Raw genomic sequence first — 26,454 nt, forward strand, 5'->3', positions numbered from 1 at the left:
TCAGTGCATGGTTTCTAGACCTTGTGTTTCTATTGTGTGTGGCTGAGGAAGACTGTTCGCATCACAGAGGCCAGGAAATGTATAATAAAAGGCTCCAGTCTCAAAATCTCCCTAAAAAGAAAACCTCTATTCTCTCCACTGGATACCAACTTCTAAAGATCCCATCCCTTTTCTGTGGCACCAAGCTTGCCACCAAACATCTCTGGTTTTGGGGGAACACGTAAGACTAAAATCATGGCGGTGGTATTTAGATGGTAGACCAAATATATTTTTAATCTCACATTCCATCTGCTCAAATTGTGTAGCTCTGAGGATTGGAATCATGGCTACTAATTCCTTTGGCTCTTGCTGTGCTCTCTGTGTCTGCAGAGATGCCGCCTCCCTTAGTATATGTACTGCAAATCCTGGCTCATTGGGATTTGAACTAATTAAGTGTCATAGGATTTTAAGTGTTGGTTTTGGCAATACGTAAGTGGCTAAGCTTGGCAACCCCCAGTGTTTTTCATGGCTCTTTTGACCAATCTCAGGACTTTTCTACTCACTTTCTTGATTCTCGGCCTCCAGTCTGAAGGCAGAGCTTTCCAGATACTTGGCCTCCAAATGGGTGAAGCATGGTTGTGTTAGGACTGCTAACACCAGCATTTCATGAAAGGAAAGGTCAGCCTGCAGATTGTGCACTATAGAGACCCTCTAAGGAAATACCGCATAAGGAGATGATACTGTGTATTTCAAGGACTGTTTTTGAATTTTTTGTCATGCATACACAGTCTTGTGATGCACGCTTACAATAGTAAGTGTTATGTACGAAAACGATAGTCTTAGGAATACGGAGCAACTGTAGGTGAGGTTTAAAGGCCAGGAACTCAGCCACTACCGAGTAGACTGCTTCTCTTTAAAGAGTCTCATCAGACAAGAACTCAGTTGTGGAATTTGCCCCGTGTCCTACAAGTATGCTTGCTCCAGACAGCTTACGGAGGATGCTTCTGCGACTTCCATTTGATGAATCTGTTTATAGAAAATTTAAACAGAGAAACAAAATCTGGTTTCTTTCTGTGGACTTAGACTCTACTGGAGAATATACTTGGATTACAGCCAATGGGCTTCAGAGTTAATCTCAAGGAAGATATACTTTAGCTCCATTTAAGGAAAATAAAAGCAACGGAACCAAGCACTATAGAAGCTAAAGCAAACCCACTGAGAGTTCTAGGCCAGCCTAGGCTAATAGAGCATTCCTTTGTCTCAAACAAAACCATACCTAACCCCAGTATAAGTGTGGCCAAGGAAAGGGACACTGGTCATTTTGTGCTGTATTTTGGGGATTTTTGTTCTATGCCTCTTCCCTACTTTGATGTAGGTTTTTTTTTTGTTGTTGTTGTTATTTTAGAGCCACTATTTAATTCATAATTTCTAAAGCAGTGGTAAAATATGTTATGAGTTCACCTTTCTATCTTATTTTAAAATTTTTTATTTATTTTATTTTGGCCATATATATGTCTATGTATCATGTATATACAGTATCCAAGAAAGTTGGAAGAGGGTGTTGGGTTCCCAGGACTGGAGTTACAGACAGTTGTAAGCCACCATGTGGGTACCAGGAAATGAACCTGGGTCCTCTGCAAGAGCAGTCAGTGCTATTACCTGCTGAGCTATCTCTCTTTCACTGAGTTCACCTCTTAAAATATTCTTTTTTTGAAGCATGATTGGCATGCAATAAACTGTGTCTATTTAATGTCTATGATTTAGTAACTTTTGACATAGATCTCAAACTATGACATCATTAGCATAAGAGCAAAGTTTTATTTTTCTCAAAGCACATTTTAGAATTACACAATTAAAGCACAGGAACTGAAAGAATTTAGAGGCTAAATATTCAAGTTCAGTACTTCTGCTTTCTTACCATAATGAACACTTCTCTTCTTGCTCGATCTAATGTCTTATCATCTACCTCTATATCCAACCTTCTGATGATCTAGATTTCCTTATGCGTTTCAGAATAGGCTCTACGACATGACAGCCCCAAGGTGATCCACATGCAGCTCACTGATTAGGGGAGAGTGTGTATTCACGAGATCTTTTCCTTTGGAAGCACAACAGTACAGTGTATAAGCTGTAAGTGTACAATTTGAGTTTTGTTTTTAATGTTTTCATTATATTTATTTATTTAGTGTTTGTATATATGTGTGCAAGTGCACACCTGTGTATACCCCATTGCACAAATGTGAAGGTCAACAGACAACTTGTAGGGATAGATTCTCTCCTTTAACTACTTAGGTATTGAAGAGCAAACTTGAGTTGCTGTCTGGCTTGGCAGCAAATACCTTTATCCACTTAGCCATCTTGATGGTCAGAGATGTTGACTGATTTTTGCCAAACAACCCGTGTTCTGTTTTTCTTTTTTACTAAATGACTATATTATTTTTGTTATAGATTCATTTTGTGTGCTTGGAAATTCCATAATCCTAGAAATACCCCACAAGACAATCTGTGCAAGGCTTTTTCCTTCAAATTCTGAGAATGAATTGTGTATTTACACCACCAAGCACCATTTTAAGAGGCATGAAGGATGTGTGTTACAACAGAAATGCTAGGAGATTCTAGGCCAGAGTCCAAGGGTGAGAAAATGCTGAAGAATTTGAAAAATGTTACCATAAGAAGAGCTTGGGGAGGGGGGGTAGAGTAGTGGTGGTAGAGAGATGGCCCAGTTGGCAAAATGCTTATGATGAAGGTAAGAGGACCTGAGTTCACTTCCTAGAATTCCATTATGAAAAATCTGGGCATGGTGGCAGGTGGAGCACATTTGTAGCCTCAGCGTTGGGGTGGTAGAAGCATGTAGACTGCTGGAGTGTACTAACAGCCAGTATGGCCAAGCTGGCGAGCTTCAGGCCAAGAGAGAGACCTTGATTCAGGACAACAAGGTGAACAGCAACTGAGGGCAACGCTAGATGAGAGCCGGGCAGTGGTGGCACACACCTTTAATTCCAGCACTTGGGAGGCAGAGAGAGGCAAATTTCTGAGTTTGAGGCCAGCCTGGTCTACAGAGTGAGTTCCAGAGAAACCCTGTCTTGAAAAACAAAAACAACAACAACAAAAAACCAACAACTACTCTGCCGTCTACACTTATACACACATGCACACATACACATGCGCACACACACACACATTCACACACACACACACACACACACACACACACCATTTTAGGAAAGAGCATGCATGAGAACGACCTACAACCGTTTAAAGCAGCAAACATTTAGTACAACTCACCAGAGAGCAGATATTCTAGGTTTCACTAGCCATAGAAAACTGTGCTGTAATTACTTAATTCAATCTGGAAGTTAGGTGCACTCAAGCCATAAGTAATACGCAAATGAAGTCTGACTCTATTTCAACCAAACTTTATTCATGGCTACTCATATTTGAGATTACTAATTTCAAGTGTTGTATAATATTCTTTGCTTTTGATTTTTCTCCTGGCCGTTTGGAAGTTTGAAATTTATTCTAATCTAGCCAATCACATAAAGAGATAAGCTATATTTGCTAATACTTTATATATAATGGGCTATCAAACAGAAAAGGATGATCATAATTATTTGTATTACAGTGATACCTATCAGCCATCTCTATCATCTACTGTCTATCTATCTATCTATCTATCTATCTATCTATCTATCTATCTATCATACATCTCTATCATCTACTATCTATCTGTCTGTCTATCTATCTATCTATCTATCTATCTATCTATCTATCTATCTATCTATCTATCTATGAGTGATGGAGAGTGCATTCCTATGACAGTAAGCCTGTGACAGTCAAAGGACAGTTGGCTGGAGCTGATTCTCTCCTAGGGATGGAACTCAGGTCAAAAGCCTTGGAGCCAAACACCTTCATGTCTGAGTAATTTCATTATCCCACACAAAGGTAAAAATTATTCTTCTCTTTAAGGCTAGTGTGCAATATATGAAGAGTCAAAGAAACCGCTTCCACTAGAATACTGAAGCTAAAAGACTGCAACAATTAGAGTAATTCCAATGGAATTACCAGTTTCTTCCTTTTCTCCTCTTGGGAGCAGAAGGGTAAAAGGCAGATTCCATACCTGCTCTGTGTAACTTAACGTCCCCTGCCATGTACTGTCTACTCTATGAACTTGGGATGATTAGTTAGCCCCATTCTGCGTCCAGGGATTCATCCAAAAATAAGAGTAATAATAGAACCATATATCTAAAGGTATCCTCAAGATTCAGTAAGTGAGTGTATATAAAATCCTGAGAACAGGGGATGACATCTTTGTCACTGTCATCATCATGATGGTTGGCCATGGTCTTGTCCCCGAGAGGCCGTATAGCTATGTGTGTTGCTCAATTGTTTATTGTTATCACAAAATACCTGAGGATAGCAACTTATAAGGAAAATTTATCTTGGCTCGGAGGGTTCAGCACGTACTCTGTAGTGAGCAGTATATTATGGCAGGGTTATGTGCTGGACGAAGCTGCCTATATATTGATGACCGGGAAGGAGAGGAAACAATAATTAGAGAGCAGGCGAGCTGGGGGGGGGGGGGAGGTGAAGCACATCAGTGAGCTGAGAATCCCAGGATCCCATTCAAAGGCACACTCTCCACAACCTGGCTTCCTCCCATTGGGCCAAACCTACTAAAGGACCTACGCTTCCTGGTAGCACTACAAATAGCAGGCTCAAGCCTTTAAGATGTGGACCTATAGGGGACAGGAAGACACGTCACATAAAAATTAGAGCAGTGTGTGCATTTTACTGAAAGGACTCCTTCTTTCCGTGCGCTGCCATAACAGATGGACTGAGATGCTTCCATTTATTAGTGACTATCAATCTCCTTAAGTTACTGTCCAGGGCTGCAATCCTGACACTCACCTGCTTTGAAACTTGAGAAGAAACAGCACCGTGTTTCCAGCCATACTATTAGTGTGGCTCATGTAAAAAGGATACAGAGTTTCTACTCAGTCTTGGCTCTTGTCCTTCGTCTCAAGTACATTATTAACTACAGGGCCCTATGCAGATACTGCCTGCTTGTAATTCTACTCGAACTTTTTGTCTCTTCATGAGAACATGCGATTTCTAGTGATCTTTGCTTTGTAAAGGGAAATGTGTTCAGTTGAACACACTAACCGTGGACAGCACTATCTCTTCAGGTTGTAGCCACTTCTTAGGCCACGATTAACCTGAGGAATGATTTGTAGTTGTGTCTGGATGTCACATGACCAGTGTTGTGGGCATTTCAAGCCCAACCCGATTCGTGGCAAGCCTTGGGAAGAGACCAGTCAATGTAGAATCAACAGTCAGAGCTCCCCATTTCTCCTTTGTCCCCTTTCTGGTGGGTGTCTTATATTACTGTGCTGGTTTGATCTCATCCATTACCCAAGCCCATTTATCTTTCCTTTGATTTTTGACCAAGTGCCTCGCTTTCTGTTATCTAGCTGGAATGATAATACCAATGTCCAGGAGCAGTACATACTACAGGAGTCGGCAACCAGCAGAAAAGGCCCATAAGGCTTTTCATAGGGTCATTTCCGTCTTTTAGATGAGGAAGCAAAGGGGCAGATGGCATAGAAACTCTTCTTGCCACCTTCTTAGCTTGTCTCTAAGTAGGATCTGATTAGGGGCGGGGGGTGTTGTGAGGGAAGTCAGAAAGGCCAGGTGGACATGAATTGGTCATTCCCGCTTTCAGGAGTGCTTCTTTACTATTTCCATTTGGAGCTATACAATGGCTGGAGTATTACCATGATGATGCGTGCTCTCAGAGAACATTAGGGAATATCAGTTAGTCAAGCCAAGCCTATATGTAAAATCATGTTTATGTTTTCATATAGGAATCTCAAACAATGTCAGTCTCAGACTTTCTATATACAAAAGCCCTAGCCAGTGAGAAAATGAAGTCCTCTAGTATTGACATAGATGTTTAAATGCCTAGATAGCCACATGAGCAGATGATTCCAGAAAGAGCTTTAAGGAGCCTGAAGCAACGTGGAGGGAGAAATCAGCTGCTGGTGGATGAGTGTTTGTCACATGGGATATATGGAAGTGGTGGCATAGGGCAAGACACAAGCAAAGCAGAAAGCAAAATGACAACGTGCAAGGAAAACCAAGAGTTAGCAAGGAGGGACATGGGTAAGAGCAGTGTGTAGGAAGTTAAGGTGGAGAAAGAAACCATGCAAAGCACTCCAGGAAGGGGTGTCCACCTTCCAGCTTATCACTTCATACACTTCAAGGTCCCAGGGGCTTTTTGAAGTGTCAAAGCATATGTGTGGTCTCTTTACCATTTTCTAGTTTGACTAAAAGATGGGTGTTTCCAGGTTGTAGAGAAACAATGACATTTTGAGTACAGAGGACAGTTTCCTAACTGACTGTCTAAATTTTCAATTTAGTATGTACTGCCCTGAATACAAGTGTACTCTCTCCATATAAAAAGGCTTTTCAGAATGTAATATAAAGTTACATACCGGTATGGACTTAAATGCTCAACTGATGCAAATTTTTATGCAAAATATTATATCTATAAATTTGGAAACTTATTTTACTTTCTCATGTAAGACACAAATACTAATAACTATTGATTCATTAAAAAAAACTGAAAATCCTCTTTATTTTGGAAGAGAATCAACAGCTTTATTGTACAAACAAGTTGAAGGCATAAACATACTGGTGTGCAAGTTCTAAGGCCACTCTTGTTCTTTGGAGCTTTCACTTTAGGGTCACAGTAAGACCTAGAAGAGATGGTAATTAGGTCTGTTTTCCTTTCCTAAGTCCTGTCTATTTTATTCACCCTTTTTAAAACACCCTTCAGAAGATAGATATATCATGAAAGTTAAAAGAAAAGAAAAAAAGACTAGGAACAACGAGAGCTTTCTTTTATAACCTAGTAGTCATGGGTAGCATAACTACCCATCCTTAGCAAGCGAAAAATGAAGCCATTGTTTGATAAGATGTACAACAAGGTATGTTAATATTCCACTTTGTCAAGGCATAAGTAGAGAAGAGCCAGGGAGGGGCATAGCTGTTTTCCCACAGTAGAAAAAAGATGGCTTCAACATTGCAGCTCAAGTATTTGCTTAGAGTGCGGAGGATCTAGACTTTCTGGTATTTGCAGTGAAATAACAACAGCGAGGCAACCTGTCTTTTCGGAAAGGAATGCTTGCTTAAATTGGCTCCACTCGGCCTTAGCAACCTCAACTCCCAGGCCACATTTTTCCCTCTCTAAGAAGCAAGTGGAAACTTGAAAAGTATGTACCACATCTCGAAGAGGGAGCAGTGAACTTTGCCCAGGTCTGCAGCCAGCTCTGAAATCTGAAACTTCAGACACTGCACCACCGGGTTTCCCTCCCCCTCCCTCCTTTCTAATCCTGCACATTTCTTGCCTTTGCAAACTCCCTTGGCCAGAAAGCCTAGGAGTGTCCCTGCTAAGAGAAAAACCTGTTCTTTAAGTCTTTCTGGTGTCATTAGAGAGGAAGTACTAAACAGAAAACAAAACATTAGACCCGACTTTATGCCTGGAGTGACAAAGTTCAGACCGTAGGCATTATGCACAAGGATTTATTTCTCATTCACTTTCAAAGCTAATCAACAACATCTTCAAGATTCCCCCATGTTGAAATGATCACAGGGTGGAAAGAGTTCCCTCAGTTTATTGGGGAGGGAGAGAAATTATGAAAAGCCCCGTGTTTGGGGTGCTCTCTGTATGAAAGGCTCACAATTGTTAAGTGACTTGGTAACGTGAGCTGTGTTAGCCGCTAAGATTCTTTGGCATAATTGAAGATTAATTTGATTCCTCAGATTGTTGAGGGTGGCTGACAGTGGGGGGCTGGGCTGGGTGGAAATACATTATTCGCATCACAAAGAAGTAGGTGTACCCTAAGTGGCTGCCTTATGACTGCTCATAAATGTTTGCCCTCCTAAGTAGTCACGGGGCTCTCTGTGGCAGAGATTGGATCCTGCTGCTTGGGAGGAGGGCGCCCTGCCAGCATGGATAAGGCAGGTGAACCCCAGAGCAACTTCAAATATTTTGTAAAGAAAGTAATATGTAGTAATGGCTACTCCAGAATCCATTAACTTGGAACAAGCCGACTCAAGGGCTCTGGCTTTCTCAAGTGTCTAATGTAAACAATATGAACGTCAATAGTGGGGGACATTCCAAGATAGTATTAACACGATTGATTTATTGATGGTTACACAATGGGAGGTTATCTTTCGTTAATTGACTCTGTAAATAAGCTTGCAGGCAGCGGTGCATGGGAGTGGAGGGAGGGGAGTAACCTGAAAAAGCCAGGCACCTGGATTGTAATTTTTCAACTCCCAGACTATTTTGGTAAATCCCAGGGCACTTCCTCTTGCAGTTTCAAACTCAGTTTAGCAGTGTTAATTCCACTCAAAGTTTCATACATGTCCTTCACTGGAGGGACACCTGCAGAGTGATGTGTCACTGTGGATACACTAAAATATGTCCAGTTAAAGTTCTGCTTCAGGAAGACATAAAGTCTAACGATTGTAGGGGTGGGAGACAGCAGGAGTGTGTGTGTGTGTGTGTGTGTGTGTGTGTGTGTGTGTGTGACAGAAATGTCTGAGAGACAGAGAGACTGAGAGACAGAGAGACACAGAGAGGCAGAGAGACAGAAACACACATAGAGACACACAAGGACAGGATGGAGAAACAGAATCCACCCATTTGAGTTATTCACAAATCCAGAAACAGGGAGCGAGTGGCAACTTTAGTTGAGGGAGTCTTGGAACCTCTGAGCAGTACACAATGACCTACGAACTCAACTCCTTTGCTGCTGACGCTATTTCTGCAGCCCCTTTCTGTAAAGGTGATTGCAATTTGGTAGGTCTTACTGGGAAAGAGAAAAAACCCTTTCTCAGTTCTAGCCTCTTCTAAGATTGATCAGCTGAAGTGGGTCTTTCTGGATGCACATCAACACTGTGAACGCTTCCATATGGATCTGTGGGTGCATGTGTGTGTGCATGCATGTATAAAGGCTAAGCATGTCTTTGCAGATGCATGGCCCGCATGGCCCTGTGTGTAGCTGTTAAGGTCAGAGTTTAACCTCTTGTGGTATCTCCCCCCCCCCCCACACACACACACCTCTTTTTTTAGATGAGGTCTCTTTCTGCCTTGAAATTTGCCTAGGCAGCTGAGCTGGGTGGTCAGTGAGCTCCAAACATCTGTGCGTCTCTACCTCCAGTGCTAGAATTCCAAGGGCCCACAATCACAGGTAGCTTTCCACAGGGGTTCTGGGGCTCAAACTCAGGCCTTCATCCTGGTTAGGCCAAGTGCTTTCTCAGATGAGCTGTCTCCCTAGCCCTGGACTGTTTCCTGGAAGTTTCCACATTCATCAGAGATCGTCTGAAAATTGAAATGTCCCACTGTTCATCTATTTACATTCAAAACAGGTCGGCTCTCCCTTGATGCTGCCTTTCCATCCGGCCCATCTACTTTGATCTGACTCTTTCTGACCTTGGCCTTTCCTTCTGCCTTGTTGTTTGTCAGATGCCCTGTTTCTCTTCCACTGGGCAGCTATGATTCCTTGCAGGAAAAGGCAGAGTCACACCTGCATCAATCCTGGCTTACTCTGTCTCCACTGAGAACCTGCTCTGGGTTATTTCTTCTAAGGCAATTCTTTGTTCTGGTCATCAATTTCCCTATTCCTTCACTGTTTGCTGGTTTGTTTTTTGTTTGTTTGTTTGTTTGTTTGGGAGGAGAGGGGGTGTGGGGGGGATTAGTTGTTAGTTGGTTTTTTGTTTTGTTTTCTTCTTCTTCTTCTTCTTCTTCTTCTTCTTCTTCTTCTTCTTCTTCTTCTTCTTCTTCTTCTCCTTCTCCTCCTCCTCCTCTTCTTCTTCTCCTCCTCCTCCTCCTCCTCCTCCTCCTTCTTCTTCTTCTTCTTCTTCTTCTTCTTCTTCTTCTTCTTCTCCTTCTCCTTCTCTTTCTCCTTCTCCTCCTCTTCCTCCTCCTCCCCCCTCCTCCTCCTCCCCCCTTCCTCCTCCTCCTCCTCCTTCTTCTCCTTCTCCTTCTCCTTCTCCTCCCCCCCCTCCTCCTCCTCCCCCCTCCTCCTCCTCCTCCTTCTTCTTCTTCTTCTCCTCCTCCTCCTTCTTCTTCTTCTTCTCCTCCTCTCCCTCCTCCTCCTCCTCCTTCCTCTTCCTCCTCCTTCCTCTTCCCCCTCCTCTTCTATTTTGTATTACATCTACAATTTATTTTTCTTGTAGTCTCTAGTATTAACCAGATACACTGTGCTTTGTATACAAGTTTAATATATAATTTTTTTCTTTTTCTCTATTTGTTTTACTGACGACTGATGCTACTGATGCCAAATATGCTGTGCTTTAAATAGATGGTCTTCAACTAAAGGTTTAATGTACAATATTTTTCATTCTTATTTATTTATTTGCAATACAGAAAGTTGTCATTAGGGCACCATTTTACTACTAAGATGGCTGAATCCCCAGCTACCTTTTACACTTTTAAAGTTTTATTTGAAATTATTATTATTCAAAATGTCTTCAGAGTGTTTTTTTTTCCTTTACACCACATTCTTGAATATTAAAACCCCATTAGCTCACTGTGGTCTTAGTAACTTCTCAACAAGGTCTGAGTAAGATCCCCCTCTACCCTTGAACTCTTTCTTCAGCCCCAGCTAGTCTTGAAATTTTGCTGCCCCTGCTTCAGCCTCTTGAGTAGCAGGGACTACAGTTTTGCCCCACCCTGTCTGGCGTTACTTACACACTTTTGATGCCTGGTAGGAAAGCAGTAGCCTTCAGTCCAAAGTGAGTCTTCAGTTTCCAACTTTAGTCTCCACTCAGGCTCGTGACTGTGGTATATTCTCTGTCAGAATGCTGGCCCACCACGGTGAGCCACATCTCTGCCAACCCCATGCTACTGGCTGTAAATCACTAGACACTCCGCAGTGTTCTGTGCTGCCAGTGTATTTTGGATACTGGCCTTCAACACATTCAGACAGGAGCTGGTCAGCACATCATTATAAAATGGGCTTTGTGTTAGATTGTTTTGCTTAGTGGGAGGTTTTTAGGTATTCTAAGTGTGTTTACAGACAGGCGAGTTTAAACTTAGATGTTCAGCAAGGTATCTCTTCTAAGTGTATTTGTTTTATATTCTCATTTGCCATGGATTTATTAGAAATAATTTTTGTCTTAAATCTGAGTCTCTGCATCGCTCATTTTCTACAAAACTTATACCTCTCCACTTCCTGGTCTTAGCTCATCTTCAGCTTTTCAACCTGGATGCTTATCTATCTATCTATCTATCTATCTATCTATCTATCTATCTATCTATGTATCTCTAAGACAGGAGTTTCTCTGTGTAGCCCTGACTGTCATGGAACTTGCTCTGTAGAGCAGGCTGGCCTTGAACTCACAGAGAGGTCTACCTTCCTCTGTCTCCTGAGTGGGTATGGGTATCACAGGCATGCACCCCCATTACCTAGCTCAGCTGTCTTTTGAGGTTGACTTTTTCCTGGGTTTTTAAGGCACATCCTTGAATGCTTCTTGGTCCATGGAGTTATCTTTGGTTCTCCACATCTTGTTCTCTATTGGTGACTTACTGCATTCAGCTTGTTCTCTAGTTATTTCTAGACTTGGATTCATTCTTTTCCAGAAGAATGTAAACACTTGGGAGACAGAAGCTAAATCTTAATTCTTTCTTCATGACTATGCTCTTCATGCCCCACACATAGTAGGTACACAGAATGTTATCACTCAATTAATTGATTTGCTGCTGCTCCTCCTCCTCTTCCTCCTCCTCCTCTTTTTCTTCCTATTCTTATACAATGTAGACATATTTCTTTCCCCTTGGATTGCATATTAGTGTTCAGTATTCTGGTATGTGTGTATAAGGGGAGTCCCCATGGACCTGTTGACTTGACTCCTTTAATCTGGAAGACCACATTTATTAATGATTGTATGAAAGTACTCTTCAGAATAAACTCTTCAGATCATGGGCAGGAACCTCCTTCAGTTTGGATCCAGGTCCAGGAAGCACACTTTGCGTTTATCCTATGCCTTTCTCATCTGAGAACAAGCTACACTGAAGCCCCAGGCTACACAGAGTTGCCTACAACTCAAAAGGCAAATGCCAGCACTGTGGGCCACTGGTTAGAAGCATGTGGTCATCCAGAAAACAAAGGCATCACTGTTTCCTCTTCTTGATAACAATGAAAACACACGATTAATAGAATCTTTCAGTTCTCTGAATGATGCTTGCAGACTAGTTTGTGTTTGCTTTAACACAAAGGAATACTTTCGAACTCTAAAGGTCACCTAAGAACTAGGAGAGAAACAGCTTATGAATATGTGCTGGTAGAATTTTCAAGAATGACATGAGTCCTTCGCAGTGTATTCTGGCCTAGAAGCTCCATAGCATGGGAGTTCTCTGTGATTTACCCCAGACAGGCATTTCCTGGGCCGAGTCCCCTGTATGGAAGGGCACGGCACTGGGAGGAGAGGATGCTGTGTTGGCGTGTGGAAGATGGCTTCTCAGTTCACATTTTAGAATTTACGTAATTAGCATAACGTTCTTGCTAATGGGGTCTGCCACAATTCCTTTCCCTAACCCTGCCTCCACAGAGGAAGACTAAGAGTCCTCTTTCCAATACAATAGTGTCTGCTTGGTAACTGAGCTGAAATCTGCTTTCCTTGTTTTCAAAGTGCTAATCTCAGAGTCATCCTGGCTCAGAAGTAAATGAGGAGCAGGACTCAGGTTTCTCTAAGGGGGGTGTAAATGAAGCAAGGATTGAGTGCTAGTGTAAGACCCTTCCTAACAGTAGACAAGGTGTCTGCTGCGAAACATTCTGTCATAGAGTGTTCTTAGTTCTCATTTTTTCACAAGGCTGGCAGTCAAGTTTTCATAGGGAGTAAATCAAGGCAATTGAGGTCCTTTCTAGAGTTGCTGGTTGGAGGGACAGGACTATATTTAGCTCTACCAACTTTAGGCAATTAAATAGTAAATGCTGTGGTGTGTGTGTGTGTGTGTGTGTGTGTGTGTGTTTATGTGAGTGTGTGTATGATGGTATGTAGGAAGAGGGCAAGGTGGATGATGATACCATAAGCTTTGGAAAAGGTCTGCTCAGGACAGCTACACTGGTGTCATGTAGATGAAACAGCTCACGGACTGATCCCAAGTCACACACGTTTACTCTGACATGATGTATGCAGAACCTGATTGGCTGATTCCAAGCTAGCCTGTTCCCTGCATCCCAGGCCCTCCACACTAGGAATGGAAATCATAAATTCTTTGCCTTTTACTGAGTAGCTAGTAATACCAAACATGGTACCTCACGTTCATTATGTTATTTGGTGTTGACAGCTGTGCTCTGAGGAAACGGGGAAGGGGAGGGTTTTGCTCAGAGGACAGGGCTGCTACGTGGTAGATACAGATTGGGGTCTAGTTCACTGACTCTGATTTTAGTTATTTTTTCTGCCCAGCTTTGCATGCTGTTCTACAGCATTTTAAATTCCTATGTGAGAGAACTCTTGGAATGTGCATGAATACACGGACACATGCACACATGCACTCACATGTGCACATATGTCTGTACATAAAAGAACAAAAGACTCTCATTTACTACATATTAATCTATATGCAGATCTCCTGAAGCTGTAGCTTGCTCTTCTCATTCCTGGTAACTCTCCCTTCTTGTCTCATGTTTATCAGGGTTCCCATGGATTTTTGCACTTAGTACATTTCAGATATGGGATGTGGGGAAAGGGACAGAGGTGGCAGTAAACCTGTTAGAACAAGAAACAAAAGAGCAGAACTGAGTAGTCCCTGGTGTTTATTCTGTTCCCTACGCTACATGATAAAACTAGTTTAGTGTCTTTTTGTTTAAACTCCATGCCAGATACACAGTAACCAGTGATTTCAAATGGAAATTACTTATTTCTAGACAGTTATGTAATTAGACCTAATCTAATTATATAATTATTCTTCTAAGAGTAGCTTTCAAGACACCCAGGGCAGTTCATTGGGTAGAGACCTTGTCTGTTCTTATCTATCTTCTTGTTCTTTTGTTTTCGTCTTCACTTTTTGTTTTGTTTTGTTTTGTATTATTAATATTATTTTTATAGAATATTACTGTGTAGCCCTGTTTGGGCTGGAACTCATTATTTAGACTATGCTGGCCTCAAACACACAGAGATCTGATTGTTCTTACTAGGATTAAAGGTATACCACCATACCTGGCATCTTGCCTAACGTCTTTATGAGACAGGTTGGATCCAAGTCTTGCTACTTTTGGAAGATGAATAAACATCCTGTTTGAAACAACAAGAACTGAGTATATACAAATGCTGCGATTGCTAATTTAATAAATTTGAGATTTAGAAATAACCGTTCCAGTTCAGAAAGCCTACCAAGGTTTCAGTAGAAGTAGGAAAAAACAAAAAAGAGTACTTGGCCCTCTTATTGGAACTGGGTGGACAAGACCATCTCTCAGGATTTGCAGATATGCTATGAATGGTAACTTTCAACTTTTCATTGCTCACCCTGTTTCTCAGGGAGCAGGGTAAGTGACCAAGGGTACAAAAGGGGCTGCTGAGCCCAGCTATGGCTTCGGATCTGAACCAGAGTCCTCCTCTCAGATCAAAGGGTAAGAGTCTTCTGATCTGTTGCCGTTTGAAGAACGTGAAGAGGGGCATCAAAAATCATGGTGAATTTAAAAAGCAAGGCTTACTACAGACACCTGGGAAGCAGTTCTCAAGGGACACTCTGGACGCCAGGTACCTGGGAGTATTTAATTAGAGGTCACCCATGAAAGAGAGGGAGGGAATGATAGAAAATAAACTTAGGTTACCCAAGATATAAGATACAACTTGCCAAACACATGAAATTCAAGAAGAACGAAGACCAAAGTGTGGACACTTTACCCTTTCTTAGAAATGGGAACAAAACACCCATAGAAGGAGTTACAGAGACAAAATTTGGAGCTGTGACGAAAGGATGGACCATCTAGTGACTGCCATATGCAGGGATCCATCCCATAATCAGCTTCCAAATGCTGACACCATTCCATACACTAGCAAGATTTCGCTGAAAGGACCCAGTTATAGCTCTCTCTTGTGAGACTATGCCGGGGCCTAGCAAACACAGAAGTGGATGATCACAGTCAGCTATTGGATGGGTCACATGGCCCCTAATGGAGGAGGTAGAGAAATTACCCAAGGAGCTAAAGGGAACTGCAACTCTATAGGTGGAACAACAATATGAACTAACCAGTACCCGGGAGCTCTTGTCTTTAGCTGCATATGTATCAAAAGATGGCCTAGTCAGCCATCACTGCAAAGAGAGGCCCATTGGACTTGCAAACTTTATATGCCCCAGTACAGGGGAACGCCAGGGCCAAAAAGGGGGAGTGGGTGGGTAGGGGATGGGGGTGGGTGGGTATGGGGGACCTTTGGGATAGCATTGAAAATGTAAATGAGGAAAATACCTAATTAAAAGGGAAAAAAAAGAAAAAAGAAAAGTAGCAAAAAAAAAAAAATCCTGTAAACTGGCTTGGGACTCGGCTGCCTGATTTCTCTCCCTTAGAAATGTGCCTTCCTAATTCTGCTTTGTTTGTTCCGATATTAAGAATTAGTTGGTTTCCCAGGAGTAGCTGGGAAGCTAAACTGAGAAGGGAGTTGGTTGAGGAGCATGCCAATTGGAATGTGGAACATGAAACATTTTCTGGCATTAGCGTAGCAAAGCTATCCCCAGAGTTATTTTCATCTTAAAGAAAAGCATAATTGTGAACATGTCATCAGCCTCCCACACTGTGGGAAAGGTTTTTAACTGGTTTGAATGGGAGCTGTCCCTCAGACACTTGTGTTGTTGGACTTGGTCTCTAGCTCCTGGTGTGGCTTTGGGAGGTCATGGAAGATTTTTAGGAGGTGGAGCCTCACTGGAGGAAGTGGGCCACTGTGGACAGGACATGCCTTGAAGGTTTTGAGCCCGGCATCACGTTCTGTCTGCTGCTTTCTGCTTCCAGAGTGTGCATGCAATGTGACCAGCTACCTCATAGTCCTGTGGACTGGAATAAACCTTCCTCCTTGAAGCTGCTCCTTGTCAGGTATTAAGTCTCAGCAATGAGAAAAGTAAAGTGTATGATTTCATTTATTTGGTTGAATACTTGTGAGTCCTGCTTTGAGTATCTGTGACTTTGTTATCACCCTTCTTGGAGACTATAGCAAACACTTGGCCAGAGTTCTCACACCCAAGCACACGTGCCTGGCAAATATAGGGGCTGGGAATACAGTGAACGCTATTGTTTAGGATGATCTTATTGTGTTGTGTTAAGGCAATAGCACAGGCTAGCTCTGAGGCATGTAAACTAAAGATGATAGGAACTTGAGGTTGTTAGGCTTTGAACATATTGTCAGTGGGTTTGACAGCCCTTCTCCTTTTCGTTCTTTCCAACACTTTATTTTATTTTATTTTATTTTTTTGAGGTAGAGGTTTATATAGCTCAGGTTGGCTCACATTTAACTCACTGTGTAGCTGAGGGTGACCCGGATCCTCCTGCCTTCACCTCATACATGGTGGGATAACAGACAGTGCTGGTTTATAGTCCTGGGGATCAGACCCAGGGCTTCCCAGATGCTGGGCCAGTGCTCCCAAATGCCAGGGCTTCCCAGATGCTGGGCCAGTGATCCCAAATGCCAGGGCTTCCCAGATGCTGGGCCAGTGATCTATCAACTGACCTTAGCCCTCTTCCTTAGCTCCTCCTTCTTTTGAAAGGGTTTTTGAAATTTGATTAATTTCACATTTTAATGTTTCCTAAGTATGGGAAAACTCCAAAGTGGGCAAACATTTCTTAAGCTTATGTCTCTCCTACAAGTACAAATCTGAGATAAATGTAGAGATTCAGTTAAAACAGATTGACAAAAATCAACACTCAGTTGAGCAATGTTGAAGTGATGCATGAAAGGTCGATTCGATTTGGTCACCGTTCATAACTTTGGGTTATGTCAACAGGTGACTCACCATACTTTGTAAAATCTTGCCTAGCTTCTCTTGGGATGGACTAGATGACTCCGACCCTTTACTTATACCACTGGGAATCATTGTTGCTACCTGCTGGCACATCCTCTAATCATAAGATAAGGATAAGGACTCAGAATTCATTTTCTATCCTAGAGACAGCTTTGTTGTCTTAACAAGTATATAATTTATGGAAATACTTCACTCAATGTGTGTATCTGTGCTTGTGTGTGCGTGTGTTCTCCCCAGTGTCTTCCTCAATGACTCTCCATTTTATGTTTTGAGGCAGAGTCTCTCACTGAACCTGAAGCTTACCCATTAGCTAGACTGACCGACCAGCGAGCCCCTGAGATTCTCTCCCACGCCAAGAGTTCAAGCATTAACGATTGACTGTGTCTGGCTTTTCACCTGGATTCAGGGCATTGAACTCAGGTTCTCCTGTTTGTACAGCAAACACATTTCAGACTGAACTATCACCCCAGAGCCTGAGGGCTACTTTTAATCAAACAAAATTAAAGATGGTGAAAACAGAGTTGGTAGGCCCTGGTGAGGCCACGGGAAGGAACGTGCACACAGAGGTCCTGAAGATCAAGCTTTGTGAGCTCCATATCCGTCACGCTCAGTCACCTCTCTGCTGTCCTATTGTTAGCAGTAGAGGAATCTGAACCGGCCAAAACAGGGAGCATTTCTCTTTTTAAGAATATAACTTTAAGTGTACACCAGAACATCTAGAAATAATTCTGAAACACAGAAATTTGAATATTTTTGTTGGTAGCACAGAGATGGTTGAGAAATACCTCTATATTCAATATTTCTCTACAACACTTCTTAGTTGGGGCCATCTTGCAACAAAAATGTAGGGCTCCTGTCTTGTTTTGCTCCACTGAAGACCCAGGTAATAGAATGTGGAATAAAGACAGATTAAGCTCAGCTTATTCTTCATGCACAGTCACCAAAACTATGCAACCCTGGGATCAGGATCTTGCCTACCTTTGGTCTAATGATCTATGGTCAGCTAGGGCCAAGGTAAACATCAGATTATTATTTCTTTAGGGATCAGAGGGACAAACAGAAGACAGAGGTCATGATCTGCTCCAGGGACAATGTCTCAGAGTTCAGAGGTGTGTCGTAAGTTAGAACTGTGAGGCAAACAACAGGGAGAGAGGACCAAACAGGTCAGACAGGCAGGCAACAGAAACAAGGCTGAAGAGAATTCAGGGATGGCAGTAGGCAGGGTGGGGCGGGATAAAAATATCACCCACCAAGCAACTTAATTTCTTTGTGATCCAAGATATTTCTATTTTCTTTTTCAGTCTGCAAGATTGTCCTTGGTCTACTGGACACTTGGTAAGAAACCTGTAAAAAGATAAGAAGTAGGCGTGCCAGCACTCGGGAGGCAGAGGCAGGCGGATTTCTGAGTTCGAGGCCAGCCTGGTCTACAGAGTGAGTTCCAGGACAGCCATGGCTATACAGAGAAACCCTGTGTCGAAAAAAAAACAAAAAAACAAAAACAAAAACAAAAAAAAAACCCAAACAAACAAAAAAACCCAAAAAGAAGAAGAAGGAGGAGGAGGAGGAGGAGGAGGAGGAGGAGGAGGAGGAGGAGGAGGAGGAGGAGGAGGAGGAGGTGTGGCTTTCCTTATTGTGAAGAGTTTAAAATTATTGCTATTTAAAATGTTTTAATATTTTTTATTTACTCCTCCTCCTTGTGAGTGTGTGTGTGTGCTTGTGTGTGTGTGTTTGTGTGTGTGTGTGTGTGTGTGTGTGTGTTTGTAGGGTGTCACAAGCATATCACAGCACATGTATACCGATCAGAGGACAACTTGCAGAAGTCTCATACTATCATGCAGGTTCCATAGATCTGACTTAAAGTTGCCACTCTTGATGGCAGGTGACTTTACCCACAGAACCATCTCGCTAGCCCTTGAAATTGTTTTGCAGAGAAGCCTGGAGAATAAAATGGGCTTGACAAAAATCAACTTCTCCCTCACGCTTTCTGCCTTTTCCTCTTAAGACTAGAGAATCCTCTGCAGTCTCCGCAGATGGGAGGTCCAACTGCACGGGATTCCAGGACTCACCTCTAAGAAAATATGTACATCTTGGAACATGTGAATCTTGTCTTCCAAGAGTCCTCACTTCCTACATCCCTACCTTACAAGCTCCCGTGGGCTTCACATAAGATTATGTACTGTTCCCCCATGTCACATGCCATATATGTACGTATGTGTGTTTTAGTGATGGATACCCATCCTTTACCATTTCTAATTTTGTCTTACCTAAAATTTATTTCTAAGTGATATTCTTTTATCTGACACTTTATACTTAAAACACTTTTTTGTGGTTTCTTACTGCTCTATTTGTTTATCTCCCCCTGTTCATAGTGAGAAATAATTTTTGCTGGTTTATTAATTTACTTATCTAGGAGGCTTGAACTAGAACCTCCAACGTTCAAGGCAAGCACTGCACCTGTGATCCCTACCCCGAACCCTGCCTGGAAATGTTCCATGAAGCGGGGAACACGCTTTCAGAGAAGGGGAGAGCTTCTACGATTTACCTCAGAGCTGTAAGATCTAGAATGTCAACATTTATCTAATCAACCAGATCTTTAAGACAATGCTTGGGTAGAAGATAAGCCCTCGGTCCCATTCGGCTTTATCAGTTATAATACCTGAAGAAGAATTAGCTGTTCTGTTTTGATAGAATGATGAGTGTGGGGCATATTCATTTCTCCCCAGAAATATTTGGGGGATTTGCAAGCTTAAGGGTAAACAGGTTGTTTTGTTTGAGGGACCTCCTTTGAGTTAAGAAGGGTTCATCTGCTGACATCAGCTGGAGATTAAAGAGGGATTGCCATTAGCTCGCACCATCCAAGATTCATGGGAACTTGACTGGGCAGGCTCCACCTTGACTTGGCACCTTTTCCACACCCAGTCACAGACCATTCAGGTTGGTGATGCTAGCTGCTCTATATTTTCGGAAGCTGACAAATGTTCAGCAGGGAAAATAGAAAGCTAAAGAAGGATAAGGAAGTCTATCTTAAGGAAGGATGGAGTGTTTGTTTGTTTTTGTTTTTTTCCAGACAGGCTTGTGTGTGTTTGTGTGTGTGTGTGTGTGTGTGTGTAACCCTGGCTGTCCTAGAACTTGCTTTATAGATGAGGCCAGAACTCATAGAGATCCACCTGCCTCTGCATCCCAAGTGCTGGGATTAAAGGGGTAGTGCCACCACCTCCTGGCTAGACTTCTTGATAGAACATTTCAGAACAACTTGTTACTCAGACCTGCTAAGGAGCCTTAAGACATAAAGGGGAAATATGTTGGGGGAGGGGACATTGATTTTTTTTTTATAATGTTTTATTTTCTGTTTATCATCCTTCCCTGACTTCTAACTTTTCACATATGCCTCTTGAAAACAATTTAATCCTTGATGTTCTTATCAACTACTTGGGACAATGAGGTAGGTCTACCTAGGAACCCCTCTGAATAAAGATGAGTTTACATTTTTAAAAACGGAAACAGCTGGATAGCCCCAGCCAGGCAGGGATGTGGCTTTTCATTAGCAAAGGGAAACGGCAGGGCCCAGAGTGAACAACTGGGCTGGCAGCCACCACAGGGAAAAGAAAAGGAAATGCGCCATCATAAAGAACTAATCGTGAAAAATGGAAAGTGAGATGGAGCCAAGATCAACAGGCAATAAATAGATCTGGAAGCAGGAGAGACTAAGAGGCAAGCAAAGTGGGGCTCAGAACAGGGGCAATGAGATCAGGAGCATTCAAACCACTGGAAAGTCCTCTAGATGTGTCTGAAGATGCCATCAAATCCAGCCTGGGTCATTATTCAGTCTGTTTCAGTGCATGAGCTTATGAGTCAAATGGAACGAGAGGTAAAAACTTGATGTATAATAGATTTCTGAGTGACTGTTTTTTCTGCTTTTTTTTCCAACAAAATAAAGAAATCCTATGTAATATAGCCTGGTGGTTGGAGGGAAGAGATCAGTTTGACTCTGTAGTTGGAAAACTATATCCAAACAGTAAGTTAGGGTCTCATTAGGGGCTCTACAGGCCTAATTTTTTAGTGTGGGTTCATATATGTATATATGTGAATATGTGTGCACACGCATGTGTATATGTGTGTGTGTAATGGTATTGAGGCACATGCGTGGCAAGGAAGTGAAGGTCCAGAGGACAACTTTAGGAAATGCATTCCCTCCTTTTGCCAGGTAGAGCCTAGAGCTGGAAGTCAGGTAGGTAGGTTTGTTCTTTATCTACTGTGCTGGGTAGTTTTTATGGTAACTTTACGAAAGCTGGTGTCAGTTTGGAAGAGGAAATGTCAATTAAGAAAATGCCCCACCAGACTGGCGTATTGGCAAGACTATGTTGCATTTCTTTGATTGATAATTGATGTGGTAGAGCCTGCTCAACAGCCCAGAGCGTGCTACCTCTGGGCTGGTGGTCCTGAGTTGTCTAAGAAGGCAGAGCGAGCAAGTCACGAGGAGCAAGCCAATAAGCAGCATCCCTCCATGATCTGTGTATCAGCTCTTGTCTCCCGATCCTGCTCTATTTGAGTTTCTGCTCCAAATTCCCTCAGTGATAGACTGTGATATGAAAGCCAAAATACACTCTTTCTTCCCCAGGTTGCTTTTGGTCATGGTGTCTGTCACAGCAATGAAAAGCTAAGGAGCTCGCCAAACCTTTGCACCAGGTAGCTTCTAGTTTCCATCAGTTGTCTCACCTCCTACTTTATCTGTGGAATAATTATGCAGTGTCCATTTGTGAAGGGATGATGGGTCAGGACTACAGCTCTAAACAGTCTCAGGTGAATTAGCATGACTTTAAGGAGAGCCTAAGAGAAAAACTCAAGCCTCATATGACAATCATCCTGAAATTTGTGAACAATATGAGCAAACATGCAAAGGTGACCAACATTTCAGGCTTTGCCAGGAAGAAAAGTGTTCCCTAATTATTTCAGTTTTATATTGGTTATGGATACTACCTCACCAATGAGAGACATTGACCTTTCATTTTTTTTTTGAGGGGGATGCTTATAAGGTTTTTTTCTTGTAAAATTAGTTTTTAATGGCAGCATTTGTTTAAGGAGGAAAATGCTTGGTGGTGTCTTCTGGAATGCACATTAATCTTGTTAATGACATTGCAGTTCATGGTTGGCCAGACATAACTTTGGAATTTTGGAATCAACCTTTTTGTCTTTTTCTTTTCTCTTTCTTTCTTTCTTTCTTTCTTTCTTTCTTTCTTTCTTTCTTTCTTTCTTTCTTTCTTTCTTTCTTTCTTTTTTTTTTTTTTTTTGTAGTTATACTTCAGAAATAAAGCCAGGGAGTTAAAGATACATGAAGAATCTATGAAGACAGGATACAGGATTTCCTATGATTTTATGTTGTTCTTAATTAGGAAGTATATTGGCAACACATGCTAACATATGTTAGTATGATTAGTTATAGCCAAATAACTGTTTTATATTACAACTCTGAATTCCATGCTTCCTTGGAAACCATCCTGCTCTGTTCATGGCTCACCAAGTCCTCTCACAAGGTATCTTGAGGGCCAACTTTCTCTTGGCTCCCTGAGAAACAGTACTTGGACTCTATTCCCCTATAAAGTCATCTACAACGTGAGAGGAGATGGAAGGGTTGAGGGGAGAGATACCTTCTCATGCTGGAATAGTTTTTCATGTGGTAACAAGTGGCTCTTAACTAGTAACTGAACTTGAACTCAGAGTTGAAAATCAAGACCGTGTTCTTGCAGCTGTGTTTCTTTTTGTCTTGATGAAGGTTATTCTAAGGCAAGGTAATATGCAGTCTAGCATAATAAGTGATAAATCAGGTGCATATACCAGGAAAGTAGTTTGCTAGGTACAGGGAACAATATACAACTGTGATCATTGAAACTGGTTTTGGCAGTACTAGGAAGTTGGACACAAAGTAAATGTTTATCACAAGGGAATGGAGAAATATATTGTGACCTAGTGACCCCTGGAGGAACACTGAGAACTAGAGTCTCCACTACTTGTAACAATGGGGCCAGGCTCTTACTGCCACAAAACACAGAGGGAAATAATCATGTATCAGAATATAAACATTATAATATCATTTGATATTTTTTAAATACAAGGTTTTATGTTCTCTAGGGTATATGTAAAAAACTGTAAACATTTCATGTACATTAAGGTATACAACAGATCTAAATTCTTTTGTCTCTGACAAGCTGAGAAGAGAAAAATAGCTAAGAAGGTCAAAGAGAAATTTTATTCTCTAGTAGTCTGTATTACTGGTGGGAATAGTCATTCTCTATTTCTAAAGTTAGAAACAAATTGAAAAAGGTAGACCAAGTGAATGATGATGAATTAATCTCCTGAAATAGAATAACAAGATACCTTTTCTATCTTGGATCTTACATTCCATTTTGACTATATCATACCCACTGTGACTCCTGGGGTACTTAGTGCATAGATTGTCTTATCTGTGTTTGACAAATATTAAGAAACGTTTTCTTTAAAATTTGAGTTATATCATATGTATGATTCTTTTGCCTGTGAGAATATATGTGCACCTTGTGCTTCCCTAGTGCTTGTGGAGACCAGGAGAAGACCTCATATCTCCTGAAACTGGAGTTATGCATGATTGTGAGCTGCTATATGAGTTCTGGTGACAGAACCCTGGGCCGCTGCAAGAACAGCAAGTGCTTTTAAGTCGTGAGCCATCTCTCCAGTTGTAAGACAAGGTTTTCTAACCATGCATGTTTCCTTGCTGTCTCACAGAAATTTTATACCCAGCTGAAGTAACACAGCAGCTCCTCTGTACCTGTGACTCAGTTGGAGACTGTTCTCTTTTTAAAATACCACTGAATCAGTGAAACTCAATTCTTAATGCAATCCTGGGCTATCTGTTTACCTCGCTAGGAACACATAAAAAAAAAACTCTGTGTTTTTTGTTTCTTCAGTGCCCTCATACATGCTGATTCTGCCTTCTGGGACAATCTTCCTTTGGTTTTCACATATCTTCTTCCCTTAATCTGGTCAAGTGTTTTCAACTGTCAATCACCATTCTTGTTCCTACTTGCAGTTATTTGTTTTTATTTCACACTTCACTTCCCTCTCCTCTTGTCTAGATGTGCATTTTAGGAGGAAGAGGATTAGGTTTTGTTTTTGCTACTGTCCCTCAAGACCTAGAGCCATGTGAGGAACATAGAAGATGATCAACAAATACTCTGCTCAAGGAATTAACAAGCCTGTGGTATTTTTTGTTATTTTTTTGCACATCCAGTGTTAACTGTTTTAAAGCATTTGGAATTATTTAGTCAATTCTATGCATTTTATATGCAAACTCTTATTCTTACTAAGACTCAGCCCTACATCTAAATTGCCTTTTTTTTTTAAGTAATTCTATTCTGTACATGGGCTCAAAATATATTCCATAAAAAAGCTCTAGTGAACAAAACCAGCTCTCCCATATTGAGAGGCAGGGCTATTTCTATATTCTTAAATGAAGACCTTTACCAAATATATCAGCTCTTTTGTAAACCATGAAATGAAATGACTGGCTATCAGAAGTAATTTTGCAAAGAAAACCTGTCATCTTCAGAGCAGTAAAATCTCTATAAAACCACATAAACTAATTACCAGGTTAAGTAAAATCACTGGAATACATCAGGGCCTTCTCTTGTCTCCAGGGCAGATATAGTACAGTAATTCCCTAATAGTCACTCTGGGAAGATCCTGTAATGGGTGGGATGAGCTTGTTATAATCTGTTCACTCAGTTTTGGTCCTGAGAGTTATAAAGAAAATATCAGTGGAAGATCACAGAACACAGAAGAGATGCCTATTAATTTTGCATGACACTAGCTGGCCTTGGCAGACATTTGAGTCATGAGCTCAGAGGAACCCAGGTGGTGGTAGCACACTCATTTGTTCTGCTCAGAACGTGGATATAGATATTATGTACATGGTTGCATACTTATTACATGCTTATATGAGCCAGAGGAGGAGAGGTGTGCATGAACACACACACACAAGAGGGAGGGGAAGAGAGAAAGAGAGAGAGAGAGAGAGAGAGAGAGAAAAGACAAAGTGACAGAGAAACAGAGACAGAGCCACAGAATAACAGAGATAGAGACACAAAGACACAGAGACAGAAAAAAGATGACTGTAACTGAACCCCACTTATACATGCTAAGCAATCGCTATACCACTGAGCAACACCTCTATCCCTCAGCGGATGGTTATCACTCTTGTAGGCTATTTGAATATGCCTCTTACCCCCCATCAAAGGGAAAAAGACAATATTTTGTATATAGCACTTTTATGTTAGGTCATTCAGATACTTTTTGCTCAGAAGAACAACAAACAAACAAACAATTAAACAAAACAACCAAATACTAGAGGCCTCCTCAAAATAACAGACTTTGTTTTTTTGATTTACTAAAAACATGATTTTAAGTAGGTTTGTTGATAATTCAAGGTATATCAGAGGATTAAGCTCAACACAGTGGGACACTGGTTGTTTGTTTTACCTTAATTAAATACTAAGATGACTAAATTGATGGCCTTCTTTTCTCAAGTTCTGATCCAATCTTATGCTCAACACAGACAACAGTCAGTTCATCATTCAAGGTTGTGAGTGGCTGTATTGTTAAGTCTCCCTCATGTATCATGCAGGTAAGCACTGTCCTGTTTGCCTTACTATGCCACATCCAGTGAATGGAGTGGTCAAATCCCTCTGAAGAGAGACCTATCAGGAATCCCCATTTGCAACTATTTCTTTTTAGGGATTTAAATTAGTTACATTTATTTTTCAGAAAATTGCTACTCCTCGGATTCATTACATGTAAAGGTTGATTTTCTCATGGTGATCTCTACGCTGGCTAGAGGCTGTGATTCGTGAACACTGGAAAGAAGCAGATTGAATAGAAGCATGGGGATTGGCCTCTAAGCTCCAGGATCATACAGGGGGACAAAAATCATATGACATATTCACAGCTATTTGTCCAGATACCTCCTGCAATAAACCCAGATTGCACCCCCTCCCAATTAACATTGAAGTATATCTTTGAGCTGAGTTGTTTTTTCTTCTGTGTTTGAGCCTGCCACTGCCTGGCTAGGCTGTGAATCCCTTTGGATTTGATAATGAGGTTCAGGACAGGAGCATAATACATAGCCCCCACTAAGCATGTCACCCCTATTTAGCACCTTTTCCAGGATGGCAGCCACTATTGTTTTATTATGTCCCTGATCAGCTGTCACTATTCATAAAGTAATCACTGCCATTAACACGTCATGCCTCAAGCCATCTGCTGCAGCATGGCACATACCAAGCTGTTGGTTCCCAGGAAAGCAGGTGTCACCTAAGAGTGACAATACCACTATTGCCAGAGCAAAGGTAGGAGGTCATTGTGGTGGGAGGGTATGTAGCATCAAATAATTCAGTGTGTGTGTGTGTGTGTGTGTGTGTGTGTGT

General features: G+C 41.6%; 1 protein-coding gene across 2 annotated transcripts in view; it reads left to right on the plus strand.

Annotated features, from left to right (window-relative positions):
- Nucleotides 1–1,624: 1,624 nt before the first annotated feature.
- Nucleotides 1,625–26,454, plus strand: part of Gm44812 (predicted gene 44812) — a 75,805-nt gene continuing 50,975 nt past the window's right edge. The window contains exons 1-4 of one of the 2 annotated variants that reach the window (XM_030243182.1): nt 1,625–2,109; nt 14,530–14,751; nt 15,999–16,079; nt 18,304–18,337. In XM_030243182.1, the coding sequence (XP_030099042.1) occupies nt 14,579–14,751; nt 15,999–16,079; nt 18,304–18,337 (288 nt within the window). In that variant the 5' untranslated portion in view covers nt 1,625–2,109; nt 14,530–14,578. Of the gene's footprint in view, nt 2,110–10,161; nt 14,752–15,998; nt 16,080–18,303; nt 18,338–26,454 lie in introns of those variants that run through there. The other variant, XM_030243181.1, reaches the window with a different exon arrangement.

Source organism: Mus musculus, chromosome 7 (genome assembly GCF_000001635.26).
Source record: "Mus musculus strain C57BL/6J chromosome 7, GRCm38.p6 C57BL/6J".
Lineage (NCBI taxonomy): Eukaryota > Metazoa > Chordata > Mammalia > Rodentia > Muridae > Mus > Mus musculus.